This window comes from Trematomus bernacchii, unplaced genomic scaffold, assembly GCF_902827165.1.
Source record: "Trematomus bernacchii unplaced genomic scaffold, fTreBer1.1, whole genome shotgun sequence".
NCBI classification, from domain to species: domain Eukaryota; kingdom Metazoa; phylum Chordata; class Actinopteri; order Perciformes; family Nototheniidae; genus Trematomus; species Trematomus bernacchii.
In genome coordinates, this window is record NW_022987739.1 from 4998037 (window position 1) to 5018790 (window position 20754).

Consider the following 20754-nt stretch of genomic DNA (forward strand, 5'->3'; position numbering starts at 1 on the left):
GGCTGTACAAAATAGCTAATGTACTGCAAAAAGTTTGATAACGTTTTCAAATCAAGCTTTAAAAAATGACTTCTCAGATGTTACTTATGGGGAGTTTCATGTGAGTTACTTAAAAAGCATTTTCTTTCCCGCAGGTCACTAATTCCATTTGAAGTGGTGCTCACACACACGCACAGCCACACACACACATGCAAACACACACACGCAAACACATGCCAAAAGCATTTACCAACACAAGCATCTCAAAGAGAAGTATCTCCATCAAAAACAGCCCTCTCTCCATCTGTTAAACAAATAGGGAGCCCCTACAAAGGTGTGCAAAAGAATCCACATGATCAAAGTGTATGAGAATGGCAGCCTTGTCCTGGCCTGGCCATTATCAGGCCCCATGAATGCCTGTCTTCTCCTCTTTTGTCGGTCGAGGCATTGACAGTCACTCACCCGGCAATGACTGTCACACCAGTGCAAAGAGCCAGCCGCCGACAGGGGCCAACCACATCAAACGAGGCTGTCAAGGGGCCCTGCTCGTGAACCGTGGCAACAAACACCTCCTGATCCTCACCTACAGCTCAGCAGCAGACACCCACCGCTGTGCTCTCAGCCACTGCCTCCACTGAGAAAAGATGTACTGCCTGGACCTCATTTCCCTCTCTGTTGCCCCCCCCCCCCCCCCCCCCCCAATTCTCTCTCTGTCAAGTAGTGCTTGTGTTAACCTCCAGCCTGCCGAGACACAAAGGCCCGCTAAAGTGTTTAAGAATGCTTTATGGATGCATGACAAGGGGAGGCTGACACTGCTGGGGGTCAGAAAGTACACAGGATGTGAATGAGATACATTCAGTTTTACTTACGATTTGGAGCTGAGTCACACTTGATTGAACTGTATGATGTTTGAAATTCAAAAGCTGATTGGAAGAAGAAGACAAGTTTTTTTAAGTAACTGTAAAATGTAGCCTACTTTGGTCAAGTCAGCATAAGGGCAGGTTGCATGTGTATACTACCAGCTTTGGATTACCTAATGGAAATGCAGTTTACTTAACTTGTGTTGCTTTCCCCTTAATAAATGAGAAGTTTACATAGATTGCCGCAAAACAGTTCTGTGAAAGCATACATACACAAACACAAAGTTTGTTGTGGTTTTCTCAAGTGTCAATTTACTCTATCATTCAAATTAAAGGTATTTTGCATTTTTTTCATAACTTTGCTGCTGTATTTTCCATATATAAGTCAACAAAAGAAAACCCAGCACAGGAAATACATTTTATGGCTGAACTTTTAGTTTCAATCAATTTTGTACTACAATTTACCGGTGTTTAGAGCATGGTCATAACTTTTCCATTCTAAAATGAACTATATAGCAATGACACTAAAGCTGAATTCAAAACAGTCATTTTCACCTTGGCCTCCAGTTTGACCTCTAGTCCTACTTTAACTTTACTATGATAAGACTGCCACCTGTAGGCCAAAATGATTCATTATCCATTTCAGACTACCCTGATCATAAAATACAGAATATAAAGATACGATTTTGTTAGATTCAACTTGTGAACAGAGTACAACGAAATGCAGTTTGAATTCAACTAGAAAGTGCAAAGAGTAGTAAAGTACTACTAGTAATAAATGCACATATCAGATCAATGTATGCATGTCTAAATATGAATACATGTCTTTTGATAAGGTGCATATACATGCAAAGTGCAGGGTTTAGGCATATGTTAAATACAATCTTAATGAATATTAAATACAGAAATTATGATGTTTTATATTATATGCAAATATTTAACAATTTTACTGCCATCAGCATGCCTATTTCAAGTGCGAACGTCTACAAGAAGGTGGTCTTGAAAATTAAAACAATAATTAGCACAGATATTAACACAATTACCAAAAAACGCAATACTCGATTTATCTGCGATCTACTCACCATGCCTTACACGAGCATGATGATCGTTCCTCGCGACTAGCTTGGTCTTATTTAAGATGGCAGCCCTGTGTTGAGAAGTAACGCGGTTATTACATGTCAACATGTCACTCCTCAGACTGTGTGCCTTTGCCAAATGTCTGAATCGTCGCAGTTTATTTGAACAATGTGCAGTTCGCCTGTCTAGTGCGGACCGCTGTGTGCTGTGTGTGTCGCTAAGAGACGGGGCAGTCAGACGAATATCAGGTGAGTCTGTCCTACAGTCACATTTAATGATGCACCAAGTTTACCCAGGTTTTTCTTAAGGTGTTCCCATTGAGTTTATAGCAATAATAAAGACAGTTATATAACCCGGTTATTTTGCCGGAGCATTGACTGTAAAACAGACGTTTCTGAAAAGTTCACTACAGACACACCGGGTGTTTTTCAATCGCGAGTACGCTTGCTTGGTAGCACATGTCTGCCGAGCATCTTCCTTCAGAAGCGAGTCAAGAATACTTCCTGGCATTCGGAAAAACGAAGTGTGGAACACGAGAGAGAGAGAGAGAGAGAGAGAGAGAGAGAGAGAGAGAGAGAGAGAGAGAGAGAGAGAGATAGACGATAGAGAAGAGATAGAGATATCTATATATATAGACTGATAGCGAGAGCGATATATCCTCAGATATCGATATATCTCTCTATGCTCTCTCTCTCTCCTGCTACTATCTCTCCTCTCTCTCTCCTCGCTCTCTTATCTCTCTTCGCTCTGCTCTCTCTCTCTCTAGATCTCGTCTCTCTCTCCTCTCTCTCTCTCTCTCTCTCTCTCTCCTCTCTCCCCTCTCTCTCCTCTCTCCTCTCCTCTCTCCTCTCTCCTCTCCTTCCTTTAAACAAACAAACAAACTACTAAAAGTAGATGAACTGCATTATTCAAAAGTTTACAGAAACTTCTGAATAATAACACAGGGGAAATAAACAAGGCATGCAGACCCTGCATACCGCTGTTCTCTTCTTATTAGCGTCATCGACAACATAATCTTTTAATCCAAACTTTACTATTTTTTGAGTATCGCTAGCCGCTGCCATGTTAACTGACACTCCTGCCTACTAGTGGGTTGCCAGGTTTGCGCGCATGGCGCTATAATCACCCAATCACGTTTGAAAACTAAACGTAATATCTCAATACAAATGCAAATATTTAATTTTAAAAAAGTAAAGTCCTTTCAAGTCATCTGTCTCAAGCTTAAGTCAAGTCTCAAGTTATGAATACCAAGTCCAAGTCTTTTATCAATAGTCAAGCAAGTCTCAAGTCCAAAAATATGCGACTCGAGTCCGTGACAGTATGCCATATCACTATGGTTTCAGTTGTTTCTGCATATTGTCGATGATTATTAATATTATTATCTTTAATTCTTTTTCGTTTTTTTCAGAGACACCATGGCAACTTCAAAGAAAAAATATTTCCTTTGTCCCAAAGAGAGAAGATGCAAAGCGACGTGAACTGAAACAGTCTCTGTTACACGGTATGTTAATGTAGACCACAGGTGGCATGCTTATGCATCTTTGACCCCCAAACTCACCATGTTATATGTTATCAATAAATGCTTTTTAATACCAGATACTGGTTTGTAAGAGTTTTTTTTTTCTGTATGCAGCTTAAACTGCATTTGCTTACCATTTTATCAAAGACTTCTGTATTTGCATTCACTTAATGCCTATCGTTATTTCTGTGTTCCACTCTTTTACTCTCAAACAATTGCAATTACAAAATATGACTTTTTTTATTTCTCTCTCTCTCAGTGCTTGAAGCAAGGATGCAACAACTCCAATCCGACACAGTTTTAGATGTCCAGCATGCGAAGGTGCATTTTCTTAAAGCCCCGTCTTCTGGAAATAAGGTCTTATCTGATAAAGCTCCCAAAAGCACACCCAAGAAAAAAAACGTCATTCCTAAATCAGAACAGACTGGTGCTAAAGAGGCTTCTAAATCTAAGCTAAGCAGCTGGACGGAAAAATTAAAGCAGGAGAAGAAAAAACGGCAATATTTAATGGAAAAGAGTGTAAAATCTAAAGGAAGCAAAAGCAGCTCATCACTCCCCAGTAAATCACTGAAAACGATATCTACCACTGCTAAAAAGACTCAGCCCTTGATCAAAACCATTAAAGGGCACAAAAAAGTGTCTGATGAGACTAGTGCTGGAGTTTCTTCAACTGTTACCTCCACTGCTGCTGGTGCTGCTGCGGGGACAGCAGCAAAGACACAGAAAGAATCTAAAGGAAAACAGAAGGAATCTAAAAATCCGACACCAAAGCAGACTGTTGCTGATGCTAAGGTCAGCTCTGAAAAACTGGTGGAGGTGAAAATGATGAAGATGGTCAGTCAACAAATAAGCCATTTGACGTCTTCGAGTAACCTGCAGGTCCTGCAGTGGGACAGTGAGAGGGCTGAATTTGAGGGCCTCTGCCAGACAATCTCCTCTTACCTGGAGGCGTTAGTGTTTGCTGAAGACTCTCAGAGGGCACAGCGATTCCTGATCAACCAGCACCAGAAAAAAATAAAAGTCATGGACACGAATGTCTACAACATCATATTAAGGGTGTTGGCAAAGCACGTGAGTTCAACAACTTCGATACTAAAACTGAGAGGGTTTGGAGAAGTTGTGGGTCCCTTGAAATGTTTATACACTAAGATATATCAGGCTAAATGGTTTAACAGATTTAACTTATAGCAAACCTCATCAGGATTTGTTACTTGTGAAGATAATGTGCAATACTCTGGTTCTCTATTAGTTGTCAGTCTTTCTATCGCGTTTTATACAATAAACGTATACCTTGATACCTGGTTAGTACGTTTTTTAGATTAAATGTCAAATATTTCATTGGTGTCAATAAAAAAATGATTTGACTAAACATTAGTATAAAGTGCACATGGTGGCAAAGTTTAATTCTTCCATGTCTCTCTCCCTCTGTTTATTTGTAGAGCAATTTGAGTCGGATTGGCCACATATTTATTATGTTAAAAGAAGTTAATCTGAAGCCAAACCTGGGATCCTTCTGTAGTGTCTTGGAGTGTATGGGACGTAAACCCAACTGCCCCCCAGAAGTTGTCACAAGGTATGTTCACACAAAAACACACATGCCATCAATAAACAGGACTCAATAACAGCCGTGTTTGAGACTCACCTAATGTATACCTTATGTTTATTTGCCCCCAAATGGCGTTGAATACAAACAAGAGTGTTTTTCCCCCTATACCAGAATGATAATAGTGGAGTCACGCTTTGTTATAGTGCTGCTGACACTGTGCTGTGGATGGAGGTCTGTCTGTTCCAGATCATGTTTGTGATAACAAGCCTTTTCAAGTTTACACATGCTTTTCTGTATAATTTGATATTTAACTTTTGAGTGCTATTACTGTAAAGCCTTGGGACAGATTTAAGTTTAAAAGAGAGCAGTAGTAATACAAAGACTTACCAGTAGGGGTCATGTTGTGCTCATTGTTTTTACTTCTGCACTCGTTTCTGAGTTATGGCATATTATTTATTTAATATCGTAGCCATGATTGTCACTTTTGATGAGAGTCTAAATCTAAGAAAATGTCACATGTTGCATTCTTTGGATATTGTTGGTTTAGTTAAAGGCTGCAGAATAATAGTGTTGGCTGGATGGTGGTTACTTTGGTCACATGGGGATAAAGAAGCAGCATCACCTCATGAGGATCTACAGTAGTAAGGCTTTTACAGTAGCTGTGCAACTAAAATGTTTGCAAAGATTTCCTATTGTTGTGCATTCATTGTTTTCTTTTGTAAGATTGTTATAGTGGTTGTTTAAAGTCTGAGATTCTCTCTTTATTCTAAAAACACTTGTTTCTGCCACATATTGATTTCAATGGAGATGGTCAGGGTTTCCCTTTGCCATTATGGTCTAGTTTTAAGTCGTCTTGTTTATAAATTGTAAATCAAAGCTGCTTTCAAACACAGAAATACAGACACTAGCAGAGTCAGCACAGGTATACGTCATAAATGTCCATGTCAAATACAGCTATTGTCTCAAGGGCTTCGCTTCAAAGGGTCAGCTGCGACCAGGTCGGTGTTATAATTTAAACTTGGAACGCAGCATTCAGTGGCAATTTCCAGTCAACACAGAGCTGTTATACTGCTGATCATGTTTGGACAGCTGTGTTTTGAATGGCAAACCTGATCATTGTTCAGTGTCTATCCTGTAGTCTACTGACAGAATCAATTGTTCCTAACTCTTAGCACCTTGTTTGCTGTTCCTTTCCCTCATCGCTGATATCGTTTCCATGGCAACACTGCATTTTACGGATGTTTCTTCAATTTCGTTTTGTAAATTTGCAGAGGTTTGTGTAATAATTATTGTAGCTTTTCACCAAGCTTCTTAGAAAATAAGTTTTCATTTTCGCAGCAGCATGCTAACATAGTCTTAATCAGGTTGGAACAGACTCATTAAATAGTTTGAAGATAACTCTGTTCTATTTATCTTTTGCTCACACCACAAGTTTAAGCAACTTTGTATCAAGCCTTGACAGCCAGTAGTCCAGTTGTGTCTCGGCGGTAACTAGGTCATCCTGACAAATCACAGTTAAGTAATATTAATCAAGTTTTTATGTCACTGACTGTGTATCACACTTTGGATTTATTGCTGGAAATGTAACGCATACAGTATAACCCTATGGGCACAGCTCAAAGCCTCAGCAGAACACTCAGTCACAGTGTGTGTGCTGTTTGATGGCAGCCAATACAATCAGCTGGCCTGCAGCCCAGGCAGGGCTTAACCTGAGTCAGGAGTTATGACGGGAAAACTCCAGGGCACAAACTGTATTTATTTAATTTCCCCTCATGCATGTTGATATAGACGCTGTTGAACAATGGACCCTTTTGGAAATGGCATGTCCTATTTCAGTCTCCTCCTTCCCAGTCTGCATTTTAAAAATACATCATAACATGGAGACAGGGCTATCGTACTTCAAAAGCTTTAACTTTCACATATCAATATCTGCATTGCCTCCAAAGATCCATTACTGGTTCTTATATTTACTTTTTAAATCGCTGACAGTGGTGAAAAATATCAGGACCTGTACGTTAAATTAAGTTGGAACGACTGTTTACCATTATTAGTTATTGATTTCTTTTGGTGACGTTGAAGACAACTTCCTCGTGGTAGATGTTTTATTAGATATTCTGCGTGAATGCAATATAAGTTTGGATCTTTTTAATTTATGACCCCCTATTTTGTAAAGGGGGTGCACGTTTAGCCCAAACAGCCTTCAGCCTTCTCAAGGTCTGACCTTCATATGTTGTGTGAGGAAGGCACTTTGTAATCTGGGCCACAGCTATGTAGCTTCTAATCACACTATGCTAAATAACCTGAGAAGTGATGGAATATTATCTCTCCCGCATTTCAGTGCTGGCTTGATTAGCTGTTTGAGAGCTTCATCCTTCTCAGTTGGGTCAAGTGCTGTGGCAATATTACACACACACACAGTGACGCACAGACGCCCCCCCCCTGGACCCTGGAGACATCACCCTATGCAGCGTGGTCCAATAGCAAGACAGGTGGTGGTGGCAGGGCAGTAGGATTGTGGGTAGGTATCAGGTTAGTCTATCGATCAGTGTAAGCTGATGCTTGTATGACATTGTTCTGCAGCAGTTGCTTTCTCTTACAATCCTCACTATCATAATTTTCTTTGTCACTCACTGTGTTTGTATCCTGCCTCTTCTTTACTTTACTGTGTTGTCTCCCCATTTAATATGCTGTACTCTCCTAATATCACTCTCGTCTGTGAAGTCCCCCCTGCAGCATCCTTACCCTCAGTGCACCCATCTGTTCCCCTCTCCTCTGTCTCTCACACACTTATCCCTTAAAGTTTTTCCCGTCTGTAAGTGCTGTGTCCTCCAGAGTTCTTTGCTCCCTGGGGTGAAGCAGAGCAGTCACTTGGCTGATTATGCTCTATCTTTCAACCCCTCTGCTCTCTTTGTTCCTCCGGACCACGGTGCCAGCACCCAGACTAATCCTCTCTTTGTTCGAGGCTCTCTCCTTTACTCAGACCAAAATGGCACATTGCATCACGAGAGACTCCGAGGCACAAGTGAGAATAAAAAAAAAATGTGACCTCTTCTGCTTCCTTTTAGAAATATAACATACACTTCAAACAGCAGACATATGACAGACTATTATCACACAGTTCTTTTTTATGTATTTATTCATGTGGAGAAACCATCTCATTTTCTGATAAGATGCAGTTGTAGGAAATTGCTGATGCAAGTTTCCCCTAGATGGTAATCAGCATGCTGTTATTTATAATTGTTTTTAGAAGGTGTGCAGGTGAAGCAGAGTGCTCTCATCCTCTGGGGATGACAAATGGGTTTTCCTCACTGGAGTCTCTAGGCTCGGTCAGGTAGTTCAGTTGTTAACCTCTAGGGAGCAGTGCAACCAAACACGGTGTAAAAGCTGCTCAATCATATGTAGACATATGACAGAGGTTCTTGCACATAAATGAAATAGTGTACACTGTAGGTAGTACAAATTGCATATACAGTATAACCTGGATGCCATTCAGTCATTTTATACAAATATTGCATTGGCCCAATTCATACATTCGAAGAATACATCAGTAAACCGCTTATTAACTTTATATACCAACAATTAGGACTACACAATTAGTCAAAATGTTATCAAAATCACAATATTTGGTAAAACTATAAAAAAAAAGATTCTACTAACGGTATTTTATAGACTTAATGAAAAACCCTTGTTTGGTATGGATCAGTTTAAAATAATCACTGTTATCATTTTAATCTATTTTGCCATTTGCCATATTGATTCAAATGATTATAATAGATATAACTAGAGAATGCAATTCCTGAAGAAATTGCTAGTGGGAATGCTTTATGCTGAAAATCTGACGCTAAACTGCTATGCTGAAATGTAATGTGTAAGAAGAAAGTGAAGAATTTAGATTGAAATGATACATGAACACTGGGGGCTTGAATGTGATGAGAGAAGAAAAGAGAGTAAAAAGGCTTGGAAAAGCAGCAGAATATTTGAACCGTAAACCTTTGAACTAACTTGATGGTGAATGATCTGTCGCCATGCCAACGGCATTTGATGACATCCCATAATAAGCTTAGATGCGTTGATGGCTGCATCGTTACCAAACCTGTGAAGTTTTGGGCCATTTGGAGCATTTTCACTGAAGTTATGAGAAAACCGTGTTACATGGCGGGCATTGTGTTGCCATGGCAACGGCATGTCCCGTAGATGTCTTCACGGCTGGACTGTTAGCACACATGTGAAGTTTGAGCACTTTTTGAACATTTTCATAGGAGTTATAGCGACATCGTCTTTTATGGCGAGGGATGCGTTTCCATGGAAACGGCATATGGTGAGATCTCAGATTTGGCGTAGAGCTGTTGAGGCATGGACCGGTGACATACAAGTGAAGATTGGGGGACGATCGGACCGTGTCCATTGGACTTACAGCGACATCGTGCTTCATGGCGAGTGGTCTGTCGCCATGGCAACGGCATTTGATGACACCCCATAATACGCTTAGATGCGTTGATGGCTGCATCGTTACCAAACCTGTGAAGTTTTGGGCCGTTTGGAGCATTTTCACTGAAGTTATGAGAAAACCGTGTTTCATGGCGAGCCTTGTGTTGCCATGGCAACGGCATTTGAAGAAACCCCATAATTGACGTAGAGCTGTTGAGGGCTGGACCGGTGATATACAAGCGAAGTTTGGGGGACGATCGGACCGTGTCCATTGGACTTACAGCGACATCGTGCTTCATGGCGAGTGGTCTGTCGCCATGGCAACGGCATTTGATGACACCCCATAATACGCTTAGATGCGTTGATGGCTGCATCGTTACCAAACCTGTCAATGTGACATCATCGTGTTCCATGACACAGGTGCTTATATTTGAGCTAACGACGACAGCTGTGTGTCACCAATAATGTATAAACTAGGTGGAACATGTTGAAGTCAGTATGAAGTCTCAGGGTGTTTCTCAATCGCGAGTACGCTTGCTTGGTAGCACATGTCTGCCTAGTATCTTGCTTCAGAAGCGAGTCAAGAATACTTCCTGGCATTTGGAAAACGAAGAGTGGAACACGCTAGCAAGTGTGCAGGTGTGCGTCATATGAGAGTGGTCCGTGCGCAAAGCATTGTGGGGATTTTAAGACCGCGGAGTCTACTCATGTGCAGCCTCGATATTTCTCCAAACGGAGTACGCCGGGCTCGGTAGATTTCCAAGTATGCTGGAGATTGGAACAGTACTTCGGCGGCACTCGATGACGTAGTATGCTTGAAATAGTGGCTCTGAAGCAGCTTTACTCGCGATTGAGAAACACCCTCCATCAGACAGAAAAGAATAGGCTCAGACAGTCTGTTAAACTCCAGTGACCACGTCGTTAGCTCAAACACGAACACCTGTGTGTTATGACATCATCGTGTTCCATGACACAGGTGTTTATATTTGAGCTAACGAGGTGTGCAGAGATCAAAGGTTTCCATTGTTCTGAATGAGAGATAAACCTCTTACATGTGAACGCTTTGTCGAAGAACCGTAACAGATTCTGGCTGCTACCGTGAGGAAATATCAGCCTGAAATTACAATGGGCTTTAATGGAGTAATGTTGAACGCTTTGAAATGATTTTTGCTTAATTATTTGTCATTTTTCAAGCTACGAGATGTTTTCCTACGTTTGTCATGAAAAATATGAAGGCAAATTTCAAGATTTCCTCCACTCTAGCTGGGACATCACGCACTCTAGTTAATGTTAAAATCTGAAGAAAACCTCTTTACCAAGGTCTGAACAATGTTTAATATCTCTAAAAGTAAGAATCAGATTTAAAAGTTGTGTTACACGAATAATGTCAGAAAGATGTGTAACATTTTAAAGTTGGAATGAGGTTTCTGAGTGAAAGTATGAATGAACAGTTAGCAGTTGAAGTCGCATGAAGATTTGTTGAAGTCTGAAGAGTTTCTCCATTGACTTCAATGGTTAAAAATGTGATGTATTATGGGATGTATCTCTGGAATTATGAAAGTTATGAATGATAAAAGTAATAGCCATCAATTCCCGACCGAGCTGAACGTTTTGATGTTTGAACGGAGTTTCTGCGATGTTGAATGTGGGAGGAGAAGAGGGCCAAAATAAGCCGGCGGAATAATAAACTTTTTGTCCGTAGCATAACATATAGTTGGAATGCTGTTATCAGCATTCCCACTAAATTAATTAAGTTATAATTAAATGTATCATGCAGCCCTAACACAAATCATAAATAATTGACCAACACAAACTATATATCACTTCAGCCCCTGATTCCTGCTAATCACAGAATAATACAAATCCCCCAGGCTGGATTCATTAATTCACAGGTTTTCTGAGGTAACGTATCAAACCGAGCTATGAAATAATCATGTTATTGCACCTCTCATCTGTATTCCAGAGACTGGTTGCACAATGGTATTATTTGCATTCTGCAGTCCTGTCATGGAGACTGTTCCCTCTCTAGGAGATCTCTAATAGGTTCTATTTAAATAAACATTTCACTGATGTCGTCAGTGCCCATCTGCCCCTAGATCAGTCTCATACTTTGACTCTGACAGAAAGGCCCATCAATGCAAATGGATACATTTATATTCTGTAACTGTAGATCAGGGTAGGCGAGACATATACAATGATCCAACAGAGGAGGGAGGTTTTTAAAAGCTGAATTAATCAGGAGCTGGCAAATTATAGAATTATCTTAGTCCAAGTCCCACATCAACAGGCAGGTCAAAGGGTTGTGCCCTCTTAACTTGTGATCAGACTCCAAAATCTGTTCCATCATAATAACCATAATCTCCCACGTAAATGAAAATCTACTTCGTGATCTGATGTGCTCATTCTCTGGCTACCTTTACTGAACAATTCATCCTTTCTGGATGTAAAGGAAAAAGTATTGTAATTACTTTCTGCAACAGAGTTGTCTGGAGGTTATGCTTTTTTAATCTAATCTTGTATACAGACAAGATGTGGCTTGAGATATGGCTTTTAGTCTCTGGTTGGCAACATATTAAACAAATCAATTGTGTGGACTGTAACGTGCACACAAAAAGACTGCTGGTAAGAAGAGCCAACAAGTCAAGGAGTCCTGCAGCTACACATTGGTGCACTTCTCTGTTCCCTTATGGTCAGGAAAGAAATGCAAATAGTTTACTGTTTGTGCTTTGTTTTATCCTTTGCTTCCATCGCATTGCACAATAATATTCTGTGGTTTACAGAATAATCGGATGATGTCTAATTTGTTTACTGCTAGTATTGAGTGTGCTATTGGCCATTCTTACTCATAGAGCTCATATGAGTCATTGGAAAGTGACTGGACTGTATGCTTTTATCCCAATTTAATTGAAAAAGTGACATCTATTAGCCAGAAATAATAATACCTGGCATGAATGGTTGTTAAGCCACTTATTCTGATGAGCATCCCCAGGTCACCTCACTCGAACATGGCTCAAATCTGCTTAAGGGCCAATAGAAACCTGGTAAAACAACTGTTTGTCCCTTTATGTCCAGGTGCCTGACCCAGATGAAGGAGGAAGGCTTTTCTCTGGATGATGTGTTCAGAAAGGGTGTGTTTCGGCAAGATGAGAGAGACATGGTGCTAAAGGCCGTGCAAATTGTCCAGCCCGACTACCAGCCCAGCCTCAAAACAGACACTGAGCAGTGTTCCTCATCGCTGGTTCATGACTACTACACACAGGTAAATGTAGCACAGGCTGTCTTTGACATGTACCATGTTCTCAGTTGTTGTGACACAGTACAGTGATTGGTTAGTAGCTGACTTAAAGGCACTCACAACCTATTTCCTCAAACATCTTCATACTATGAGCAATAGTCTCCGACATGAACTCACAATTTTTCTACCCAAGTTTAAACAGTTATGATTATTTTACACGTGAGTTTTATGTTTCCGTCCTCTTTTTTTACTCACTGGTCAGAAGTGGACCCAAGTCGGAAAGTTAGAACGTTTTCGGTACAACAATCAAAGTTTCGCAATGTTTTTTATTACGGAATACTGTCAGTTGATGCTTCGATACTTATTTTGCCAGACCACTGAAAGTCAAATCTGACCCATATTATTCATACCCCACAGATTGATTGAGCTTTTGACTGTGACCATTTTGACCATTCTTACCTTTAAGTCATCATAACTCATATAATGTACATTTAAGTGTTAGCTGCTGGCCTTTATGCTTAAATCTATAACTCAATTCAGGGGTTGTTATAGTGACTACAACAGGGGTCGGCAACCTTTTTGATATGAAGTGCCATTAAAAAAAAAAAAATAAAAAATTGTGTGCGTGCCAACGATCGAGAATTATCAACGGGGGGGGGGGGGGTTGAGGAGCGTGACGCTCGTGAACTATCAACAGGAGGGCGGGGGGGCCTCGCTGCGGGGAAGCAGTGTGTGGACCTGAACTTACATGATGCCGAATTTAACAAACACATTTAAATAATTGGTTTAAACGGCATAATAATAAGGACGATCGTCCGTTCTGTGATTCTCCAGAACACACATGTTATGATATTAGGGTCATGCAGAGTGAGATGAGATCGCTGTCCCTTAGAGAGAGTGAGCGAGCGTGTGTATGTTTCTGGAAGTGAAACGAGGCAGCAGAAAAACAGAGGTCTGTGATGTATTTTGTGAAACAGAAGAACAGCTAAATAAATGCAACGGCCTCCCAAGAAGAGCTCGCCTCTCTCCAGTCATTTAAGCTAAAGTGGGTTATTGAACCTGAAGCTTGTTGCTTCTGTCCTCCTCGACTACGGTCTGGGAGCCGACAGGAAAGTTCAACACACAGATGGCCAGTCCGCCCCTTTGTAGCATATTATTTCAATGAGAGATGAGCAGATCGCCACTGGGCTTTCAACTAAAGACACAGCCACGCAAAAACTGCGGCATTTGTACAGCTCCTTATGGGTACTGCAATTTGTGAAGTGCTTTCCTCTGTGGTGAAACGATCAGCCCTGCACCACGGAGGAAAGCGGCAGAAAGTTACCTGGAGTTAAACAGAGCGGGGCTGCGCTGCGTGCATGGCTTCCTTCTGCAGGTAACGGGGAGACGCGCTCTGGCGGTGGTCTCGTTTAGGATCCGAAAATACAATTTAAATATTTTGCACACTTATTCCTAGTGTGCCACTGGTTACGGTGCCGCATGCCAATGCTGGCACGCGTGCCAGGGGTTGCCGACCCCTGGACTACAACATGCTGATCTTGATATAGCAGATGTGTGTTGAAACCAAGGATTTTATACCCCAGTTGTTGTTACTTTTAAAATCAGAGATCAGAGATTTAGAAGATCCATCAATGCCATGACGTGCATTTCATAAATACTTCTTTTTTTATCCAGAAGCATTGAATACATTAGTCACAGTTATTAAACAGCATGGGGCTTTGTGATAAAGAGTGTCAATGTATAACATAAATACAGATATTGTGTATGTCAAAGCACCACAGAAAGCTGTCAGAAGGCTCCAGCGTGACTACGAAATATTTGATTGTCACTCCTTCACAGCCAGACGGGCACTGGCCTATTTATAGTGAGCCGACTGCGTCCTAATGGCTGCTCTGCTGTACTCGCCTCTCCTCCTCTCACCTCTCCTCCCCTTTTCCCACCTCACTTCCCCTTCTGATTCTCACATGATTCGTTAACAGCTTTTCGTTCAAGTTTAGAATTTAGAATTAGAAACAGATTTATTAATATTTTTGGTCAACTTGATGTTGTTGTTAGCCTGCGTGTGTGAAGGTTGCTATTGTTGTGGCGATCCAGCACTCACACAACAGGAAAGAATGAAATAGAGAGGAATCAATAAAACACAAACACAGATATAGCTGATCAGTAATTATTATTTAGTTGTTGCAACAAACAAACAATAATGGGGAGTACATCACCTGCTGCCACAGCAGCCAATCGCGGAACTGCCCCCCAACGAATACAAGAAACACAGGGCAGATATACTTTTCTAAATGACACACGAACATGTACCCTCAACATGTTTAACGCACACACATTGTCAGTTCTCCTAAACTTGGACATGTTCCAACCTTATACAGTCATATATGTTGCATCCTCTGAGTTCTACATGATCCCAGATTTCATGACCTTATTTAGCAGCTACCACACATGCCAATGGATACAACTGCTGGTGAAGAGTTTCAGCTGGTTGCCTATAGATGGGCCTCCTTCCAGCAAACCAAATGAACAACACACCGTCCACTATACTGTTGCTTAATACCATGTGACATTAATGAATATACCAGAAATACGCTGTAATAAACATTCTGCTATAACACTATGAGCAGCTCCTGTATTTTTATCTTAAGAGTGTAAATGAATCATGCCACTTAGTGAAATGTGAAACCGGCTAAATGTAAGTGTTCCATTACTTCCCTCCGATGGTATTTGTAAGGCTGGTTATCTGACTATGATAACTGTGACTTACTGGCAGGTTGATTTAATGACGGAAATGTTGTCCAAATAACTGGTCTGTTAGATAGCAGAGGAGCAGACTGGATGGTCTCCGGAGGATTTTGAATCCGTGTTAGCAGCAGACACACAATCTAATTAGAATATTGTTTGTTGTTGCGAGATGGAATTTTGATTAGGTTGATGCGTGTACAAAATGCAGTTTGATCTAGTTTCAACTTGTCATCAGAGAATGTATGGTATTATCATTTAATTATTTTTGTTCATGTTGAAACTGGCCCATGTGCCAATTTCAACAAAACATTGCATTTTGCTTTGCTCGCAATACTAACAGTAGTTAGTTAGTACACTCTTCAGATGGTTGGTAAAATTGTGTTAATCCATCCAGTCGATGCATTGTGGGTTTGACACAGTACAGTGTATATATATATATATATATATATATATATATAGATATATATATATATACAGTCTATGCACGGGACATTATAGGTTTGGACAGTTTTACAATGTTGTTATGTATTTGAATAAAGTCACACAGCTGGACAGTCGTTTCTGTAGAGCTTTTTGCTTTTCTTTGTACCTCAGAAGCTTCAAGTTTGCACTTTCAACCCTATTGTGTCAGCACAATTTTCCCTGTGTTAGCTTCTTAGCGCATCTGTTTTTCTGAAGTTGTAATATTGCACAAGAGCTGTCTGGTGAGCAATTTATGTGGCACACTACCTTAAACTCTGCTCTGGCTACGGTCCATGCTCCATCTCTCCAAGGCCTGATTTACTAGGAGCGAATAAATGTTCTTATCGCTGTACTACAGCCACTAATGGCTGCAATCTTTCTATGACATATAGTATGGTCTTACTGCCTTGGCAAGGTCACTACCTCCTTTAAACAATAACTGACATTTATAAAGCATATTGTATTTCTTTTAATAAGAAATGTGGCACTGTGTGACAGTCTGTTGCTCAGTTGTTTCCTTTGTCAATGCAATCCGATTTTATCTGGTGCTTTGTTCGAAAGGCATTTTGATAGTTAATTTACTAAGCATACACACATATACTTGATAATATCAAACTGAGAAGAAAAATGAACTCTGGGTTTCCACTCTCGCATTGCCAAGCCAAAGATTTTGACACTAACGCTTTCTTTGCAGCGGACTAAAATGCTTTTAAGACTTGGCCTCTGATAACTGCCCTGAAAAGACCAGCAATTAATTGGTGGGCAGGTTAGAGGTGAATACAAAGAAGGTCAGGGTCTTTCAACCTTCTGTCTCTAGACGTTAACCACAAGGTGAACAAAAATCTTTCAATGGCATACAGTAGGAATTGGTTATTTCTCTGTTTCTGTCTGTCTTTCTCACGGTTGTGTTTGTGTGCATGTGTTTTAGCGGTCGGACCACCGGTACCCTAAACTGGACTTCAGTCAGGAGGAGCTTCAGCAGCGTTTTAAAAAACAGCTCACCATTGAGCAGGACTGCACCATCACCATCGACTCTGTGCAGGCCGCAAAGCCCATCACTAAGAACATGGCCAAAATGGTAAACAAAAACACATGTTGTCTCTCCTCATCTTCATCACATATTTAATATATACACGTCTTCTAAAAATGTGGATGCAAAAATCTTCAAATAATTGTAAAAATAGTGTGCTATAGAGGTAAATAGTAGATGGTTTAGTCTTAAAAATCGATAGTCAATCCAAATCCTTAAATATACTTGAGGTACAACATTTGTATTTTCAATATATTGGTGTCAGATTATTTGTGACGGACTAGTTAAAATAATTGGTTCCCTGTATCACAGGAGTGTTGTTGTTGCTGCATTGTTTTTAAGAAAAGCAAACCTAATTTCTTACAAACCTTGTCTTTTCCATTTGGAAAAAGAAACATAGCGTCATTTGTACTGGAAGGACATCTTGTTGTTTTGTGCTGTAATTCTTTTCTTTTAAAAGTCGTGTAGATTCCCTGCTTAATCCACCATGCTGGCTCAAATTACCGACGAAGATGGTGTATTTATCTTGGCAGTTTTCTTCTCTGTTTAAAGAGATTATGCTAACACCATTTACGTAACTTTGATGTATTGACAGTAATGTATTTCTACACCAAATGGTACCCAATGTCTGCCAGGAGTAAAGTTTATCCTTATTTTCTGTTATAAACTTTTAAATAATATGCATTTAGGCCTGACAGGTTAGAGGCAGCCTGTGGTGTGCCTTTTTTTTTCCAACTCTGGCATTTACAGTCCTGCCTGGCTCGCCTGCCTCTGCAGATGGGCTACGTGGGAAGCGAGCGGGCTGAGAGTCCCTGGTGGTCGGGAAGCATTTACAGATAGGCAGGACAGAATAATAATGTATTGTAATGGATGCCTCGGGAGAGAACCAAGTCACCTCTCCCTTCACAATCAAGACTGTGTCTCTGCTTCAGTCTGGATAAAACTCTTTGAGTAAAGAATGAACTCAGTGCTCGGATCATTGGTATAACTGCAATACCTCCCCATGTTCTTGAACAGGAACAAAGTGTGCGTACCCATCCACAGAATCTAATTTCCCATTATTCAGTGTATGGTCTAGTAAGTAAGTAAATGATTTAAAAACCAAGAAGCACATCTAAAAGATATATTATAGTGCACAGGAAAATGAAAATAATGCTGAAGCACACGCGTGTTCTGGCTGAATACTTACAGGTTTTCTTTGAAACGCTTCTGGTAAAATAAAAACTTGAGAGCTAAGAACAGTGTTGGTTTAGATATCTGCCTAACTTCAAATAAAGGGATGATGACAGCTGACGATTTCCATTCTCATTGAAAAATGATATACGTTATTACATACCTTTCTAAAATGGGCCAAACTACCTGTTTTAGTCCTGGATGATTCAGTCTGTGGCCCAGATGTGTTCCTCTTAACCTGTTAAGCCCCAAAGCCCCCCTCGGCGGGTCTTTTTTTTCTCCACAAATAAAAAAAAAAAATATATATTTTTTAATTTTTTATTAATCTTTTTTTTTTTTCTTTGAATGGAATGAATACCTATGGTGATAATTCAATGTAATACATCATTTTTATAGTCTGGTACCTGAAAAAGGTCAAATGGCACTGATGGAACCAGATATACCCAAATGTGCCGAAAGCCTATTCCGCCTGGAACTTTATTTTGCTAAATCTCTCTAAAATGGTCAAATTTAACTTGTTTTGCCTCAATCTTGATACAGGGTACTTATTATATGTTATAGTTTGGATTCCTAAAGCTTTTAGTCTACTAACCCATCATCCAAGGGTGGTTTTCACTATAAGTAATGGGTTTTTTGTAGGCGGAGGTAAGAATTTACCTTTTTTTACTATGTTCCATCTGAATTTACTCTGAGTGAGAAAAATCTATATTGATTCTGACACTTCTACATCCAACTCACAGATGTAACCTTGCTTTGATAAAATTAATTATTCATATAACCCTTTTAGAAGTGAAGTTGTAGTCATTTGTTTTGGGCATGTCATTTTCGAGCCTGAAACCTGAAAAACAGGCTCGGGGCTTAAGAGAATAAGGCTGTTTTCTCCTTTTCGTCTGAAGGTAAAGCTCAACCATCAAATACCATGCACTCTCATGCTACACAATGTCTAGTGAGAGGTGGCCCCATCTGCTGCTTCACAATTCATAACCATGTCAATTGGGTTCATCCAGTGTGTGATAAACAAGCAACGATGCATTCTATTTGACAATTGTCACATTCTTTATTTGTTTCCTGCTGCCAGTCTCTGTTATAAGATGAGGATGACTTCCAGATATTTGTCCTTTCAGAGAATGCTGCTGGCGGATCAGCGGGTCCTGTGGCACAAGAGCCTCCTCCAGGCCCTGAGGGAGAGTAAAAAGATCCTGGTTGACACCAAAACTAAAAATAAGCCTAACCTTTATCCCTACCTCTGTGTGCTAGAGGATAAAGAGTATGTTGACATCATGATACAGGTAATATAACCCCTCCAGCATACAGCTCAATAAAATGCAGAAAGTCTTGGATTTAACGAAGATTTAATGTGTTGTTAATTCTGAATATACCGGTTTTTACATTGATTTCCCCTCTGACTGAAGGATTGGTTTATAAATGTTTTGACGTTTTTATCTGTGTCCTACACCTCAGACTATTGACGACCTGCCTCCAAGTGGAGAGATGCTGAAGCTTTTAGCCAAAAATATGGGCGGCAGGGTCAACACCATGTACTCCGTGAAGCAGAAGCAACACAATCAGACGGTGGGAAAATTGAACAATATTTACAACGCCTACACGGACCTGGTGGCAAAAGATGGAAAGGTAGAGTATCACCATTCCCAACGTCTTCTCATTTCTTGTCTTAGAACAATACCAAAGTACTTGTTTTACTCTGTTACATCAGATACTATGCTAATGGGACATTTTAAGTTGCAGTCAATTTAACAAGAAATATAGATAAAGTTGTCATGCATATTTTAGTTGGTGCTCTGTTTAAAAGTTTTGTGTCAGCCTGTTCACTGACTCTGTTTTTATGGTCTTTGTCCGCTGGGGGCGAAACTGCTGTGTCATCAGGACTGTAATGAGCAACAGCTCATTATACTCCTGTACCTAGTTATACTAGAAGTTAGTTGTTTGTTTACATGCAGCCTTTGTAGTTAAAATGATGCCTATTATTATATTTTTCTTTGTTGTTATGACACAAATCATTAATCCAACTTCTTACTTCCTTGTCTGAGGACCAACTAATGTCTCTATTCTCTTGTATCATCTTTTTCCTGAAGGCTCCCTATCTGTGGTTTCTTGTTTTGGCAGAACTTTTAATACCTCTAGACTTTAACAGGATTCATGATATCTTGAAATATGAAAGCTAGCTTTTCATTAGATCACAAAAGCAGTGCCTTTTTGACACATTCTTTGATCTTTGGTGTCAACATGCCTTAAAAAACACTGTAGCTTATTGTGATGAGTGAAAACGTAACTACTGAATAAAAACACTCCTGTTCTTCTCCTTCTAGGAGTTTGACACCCTTCCCAGAGAGCAGTGGTGTAAGATTGTGGCGGACCACAGTTCAGGCCCCTCGCTGCAGGGAGGAGAGAGCGATTTGCCGTACACAGTAACCCTGGAGCTGGGCATGTACATGGTGGATTTGATGGTCAACAGCGTCAAAATGTATAGCAACATCCTGAATCCCGATTTCAAGGAGAAGCTCATACCACTCATCTATCATATGTACACCTTTCGCAGCACACGACAGGTACAGTGGAAGTCTTCTCAAAGTACTCACAGGGATATCAAAAGAAGTTGCTAGCCTGGAGTTGGTAGCAATCATACTGAAACGGTTTTGCAGAATAGAAAACCTCGTAACAGGATTCCTGAGCGTTTGGTTC

At 40.3% G+C, this 20754-nt stretch overlaps 1 protein-coding gene across 1 annotated transcript in view; it reads left to right on the forward strand.

Moving 5' to 3' along the window:
* Window positions 1-1989: 1989 nt before the first annotated feature.
* polrmt (polymerase (RNA) mitochondrial (DNA directed)) overlaps window positions 1990-20754 on the forward strand; it is a 53247-nt gene continuing 34482 nt past the window's right edge. The window contains exons 1-9 of the mRNA XM_034147781.1: window positions 1990-2164; window positions 3325-3417; window positions 3695-4506; window positions 4875-5008; window positions 12482-12668; window positions 16780-16929; window positions 19179-19343; window positions 19516-19686; window positions 20382-20621. Coding sequence (XP_034003672.1) covers window positions 2023-2164; window positions 3325-3417; window positions 3695-4506; window positions 4875-5008; window positions 12482-12668; window positions 16780-16929; window positions 19179-19343; window positions 19516-19686; window positions 20382-20621 — 2094 coding nt within the window. The 5' untranslated portion in view covers window positions 1990-2022. The remainder of the gene's footprint in view (window positions 2165-3324; window positions 3418-3694; window positions 4507-4874; window positions 5009-12481; window positions 12669-16779; window positions 16930-19178; window positions 19344-19515; window positions 19687-20381; window positions 20622-20754) is intronic.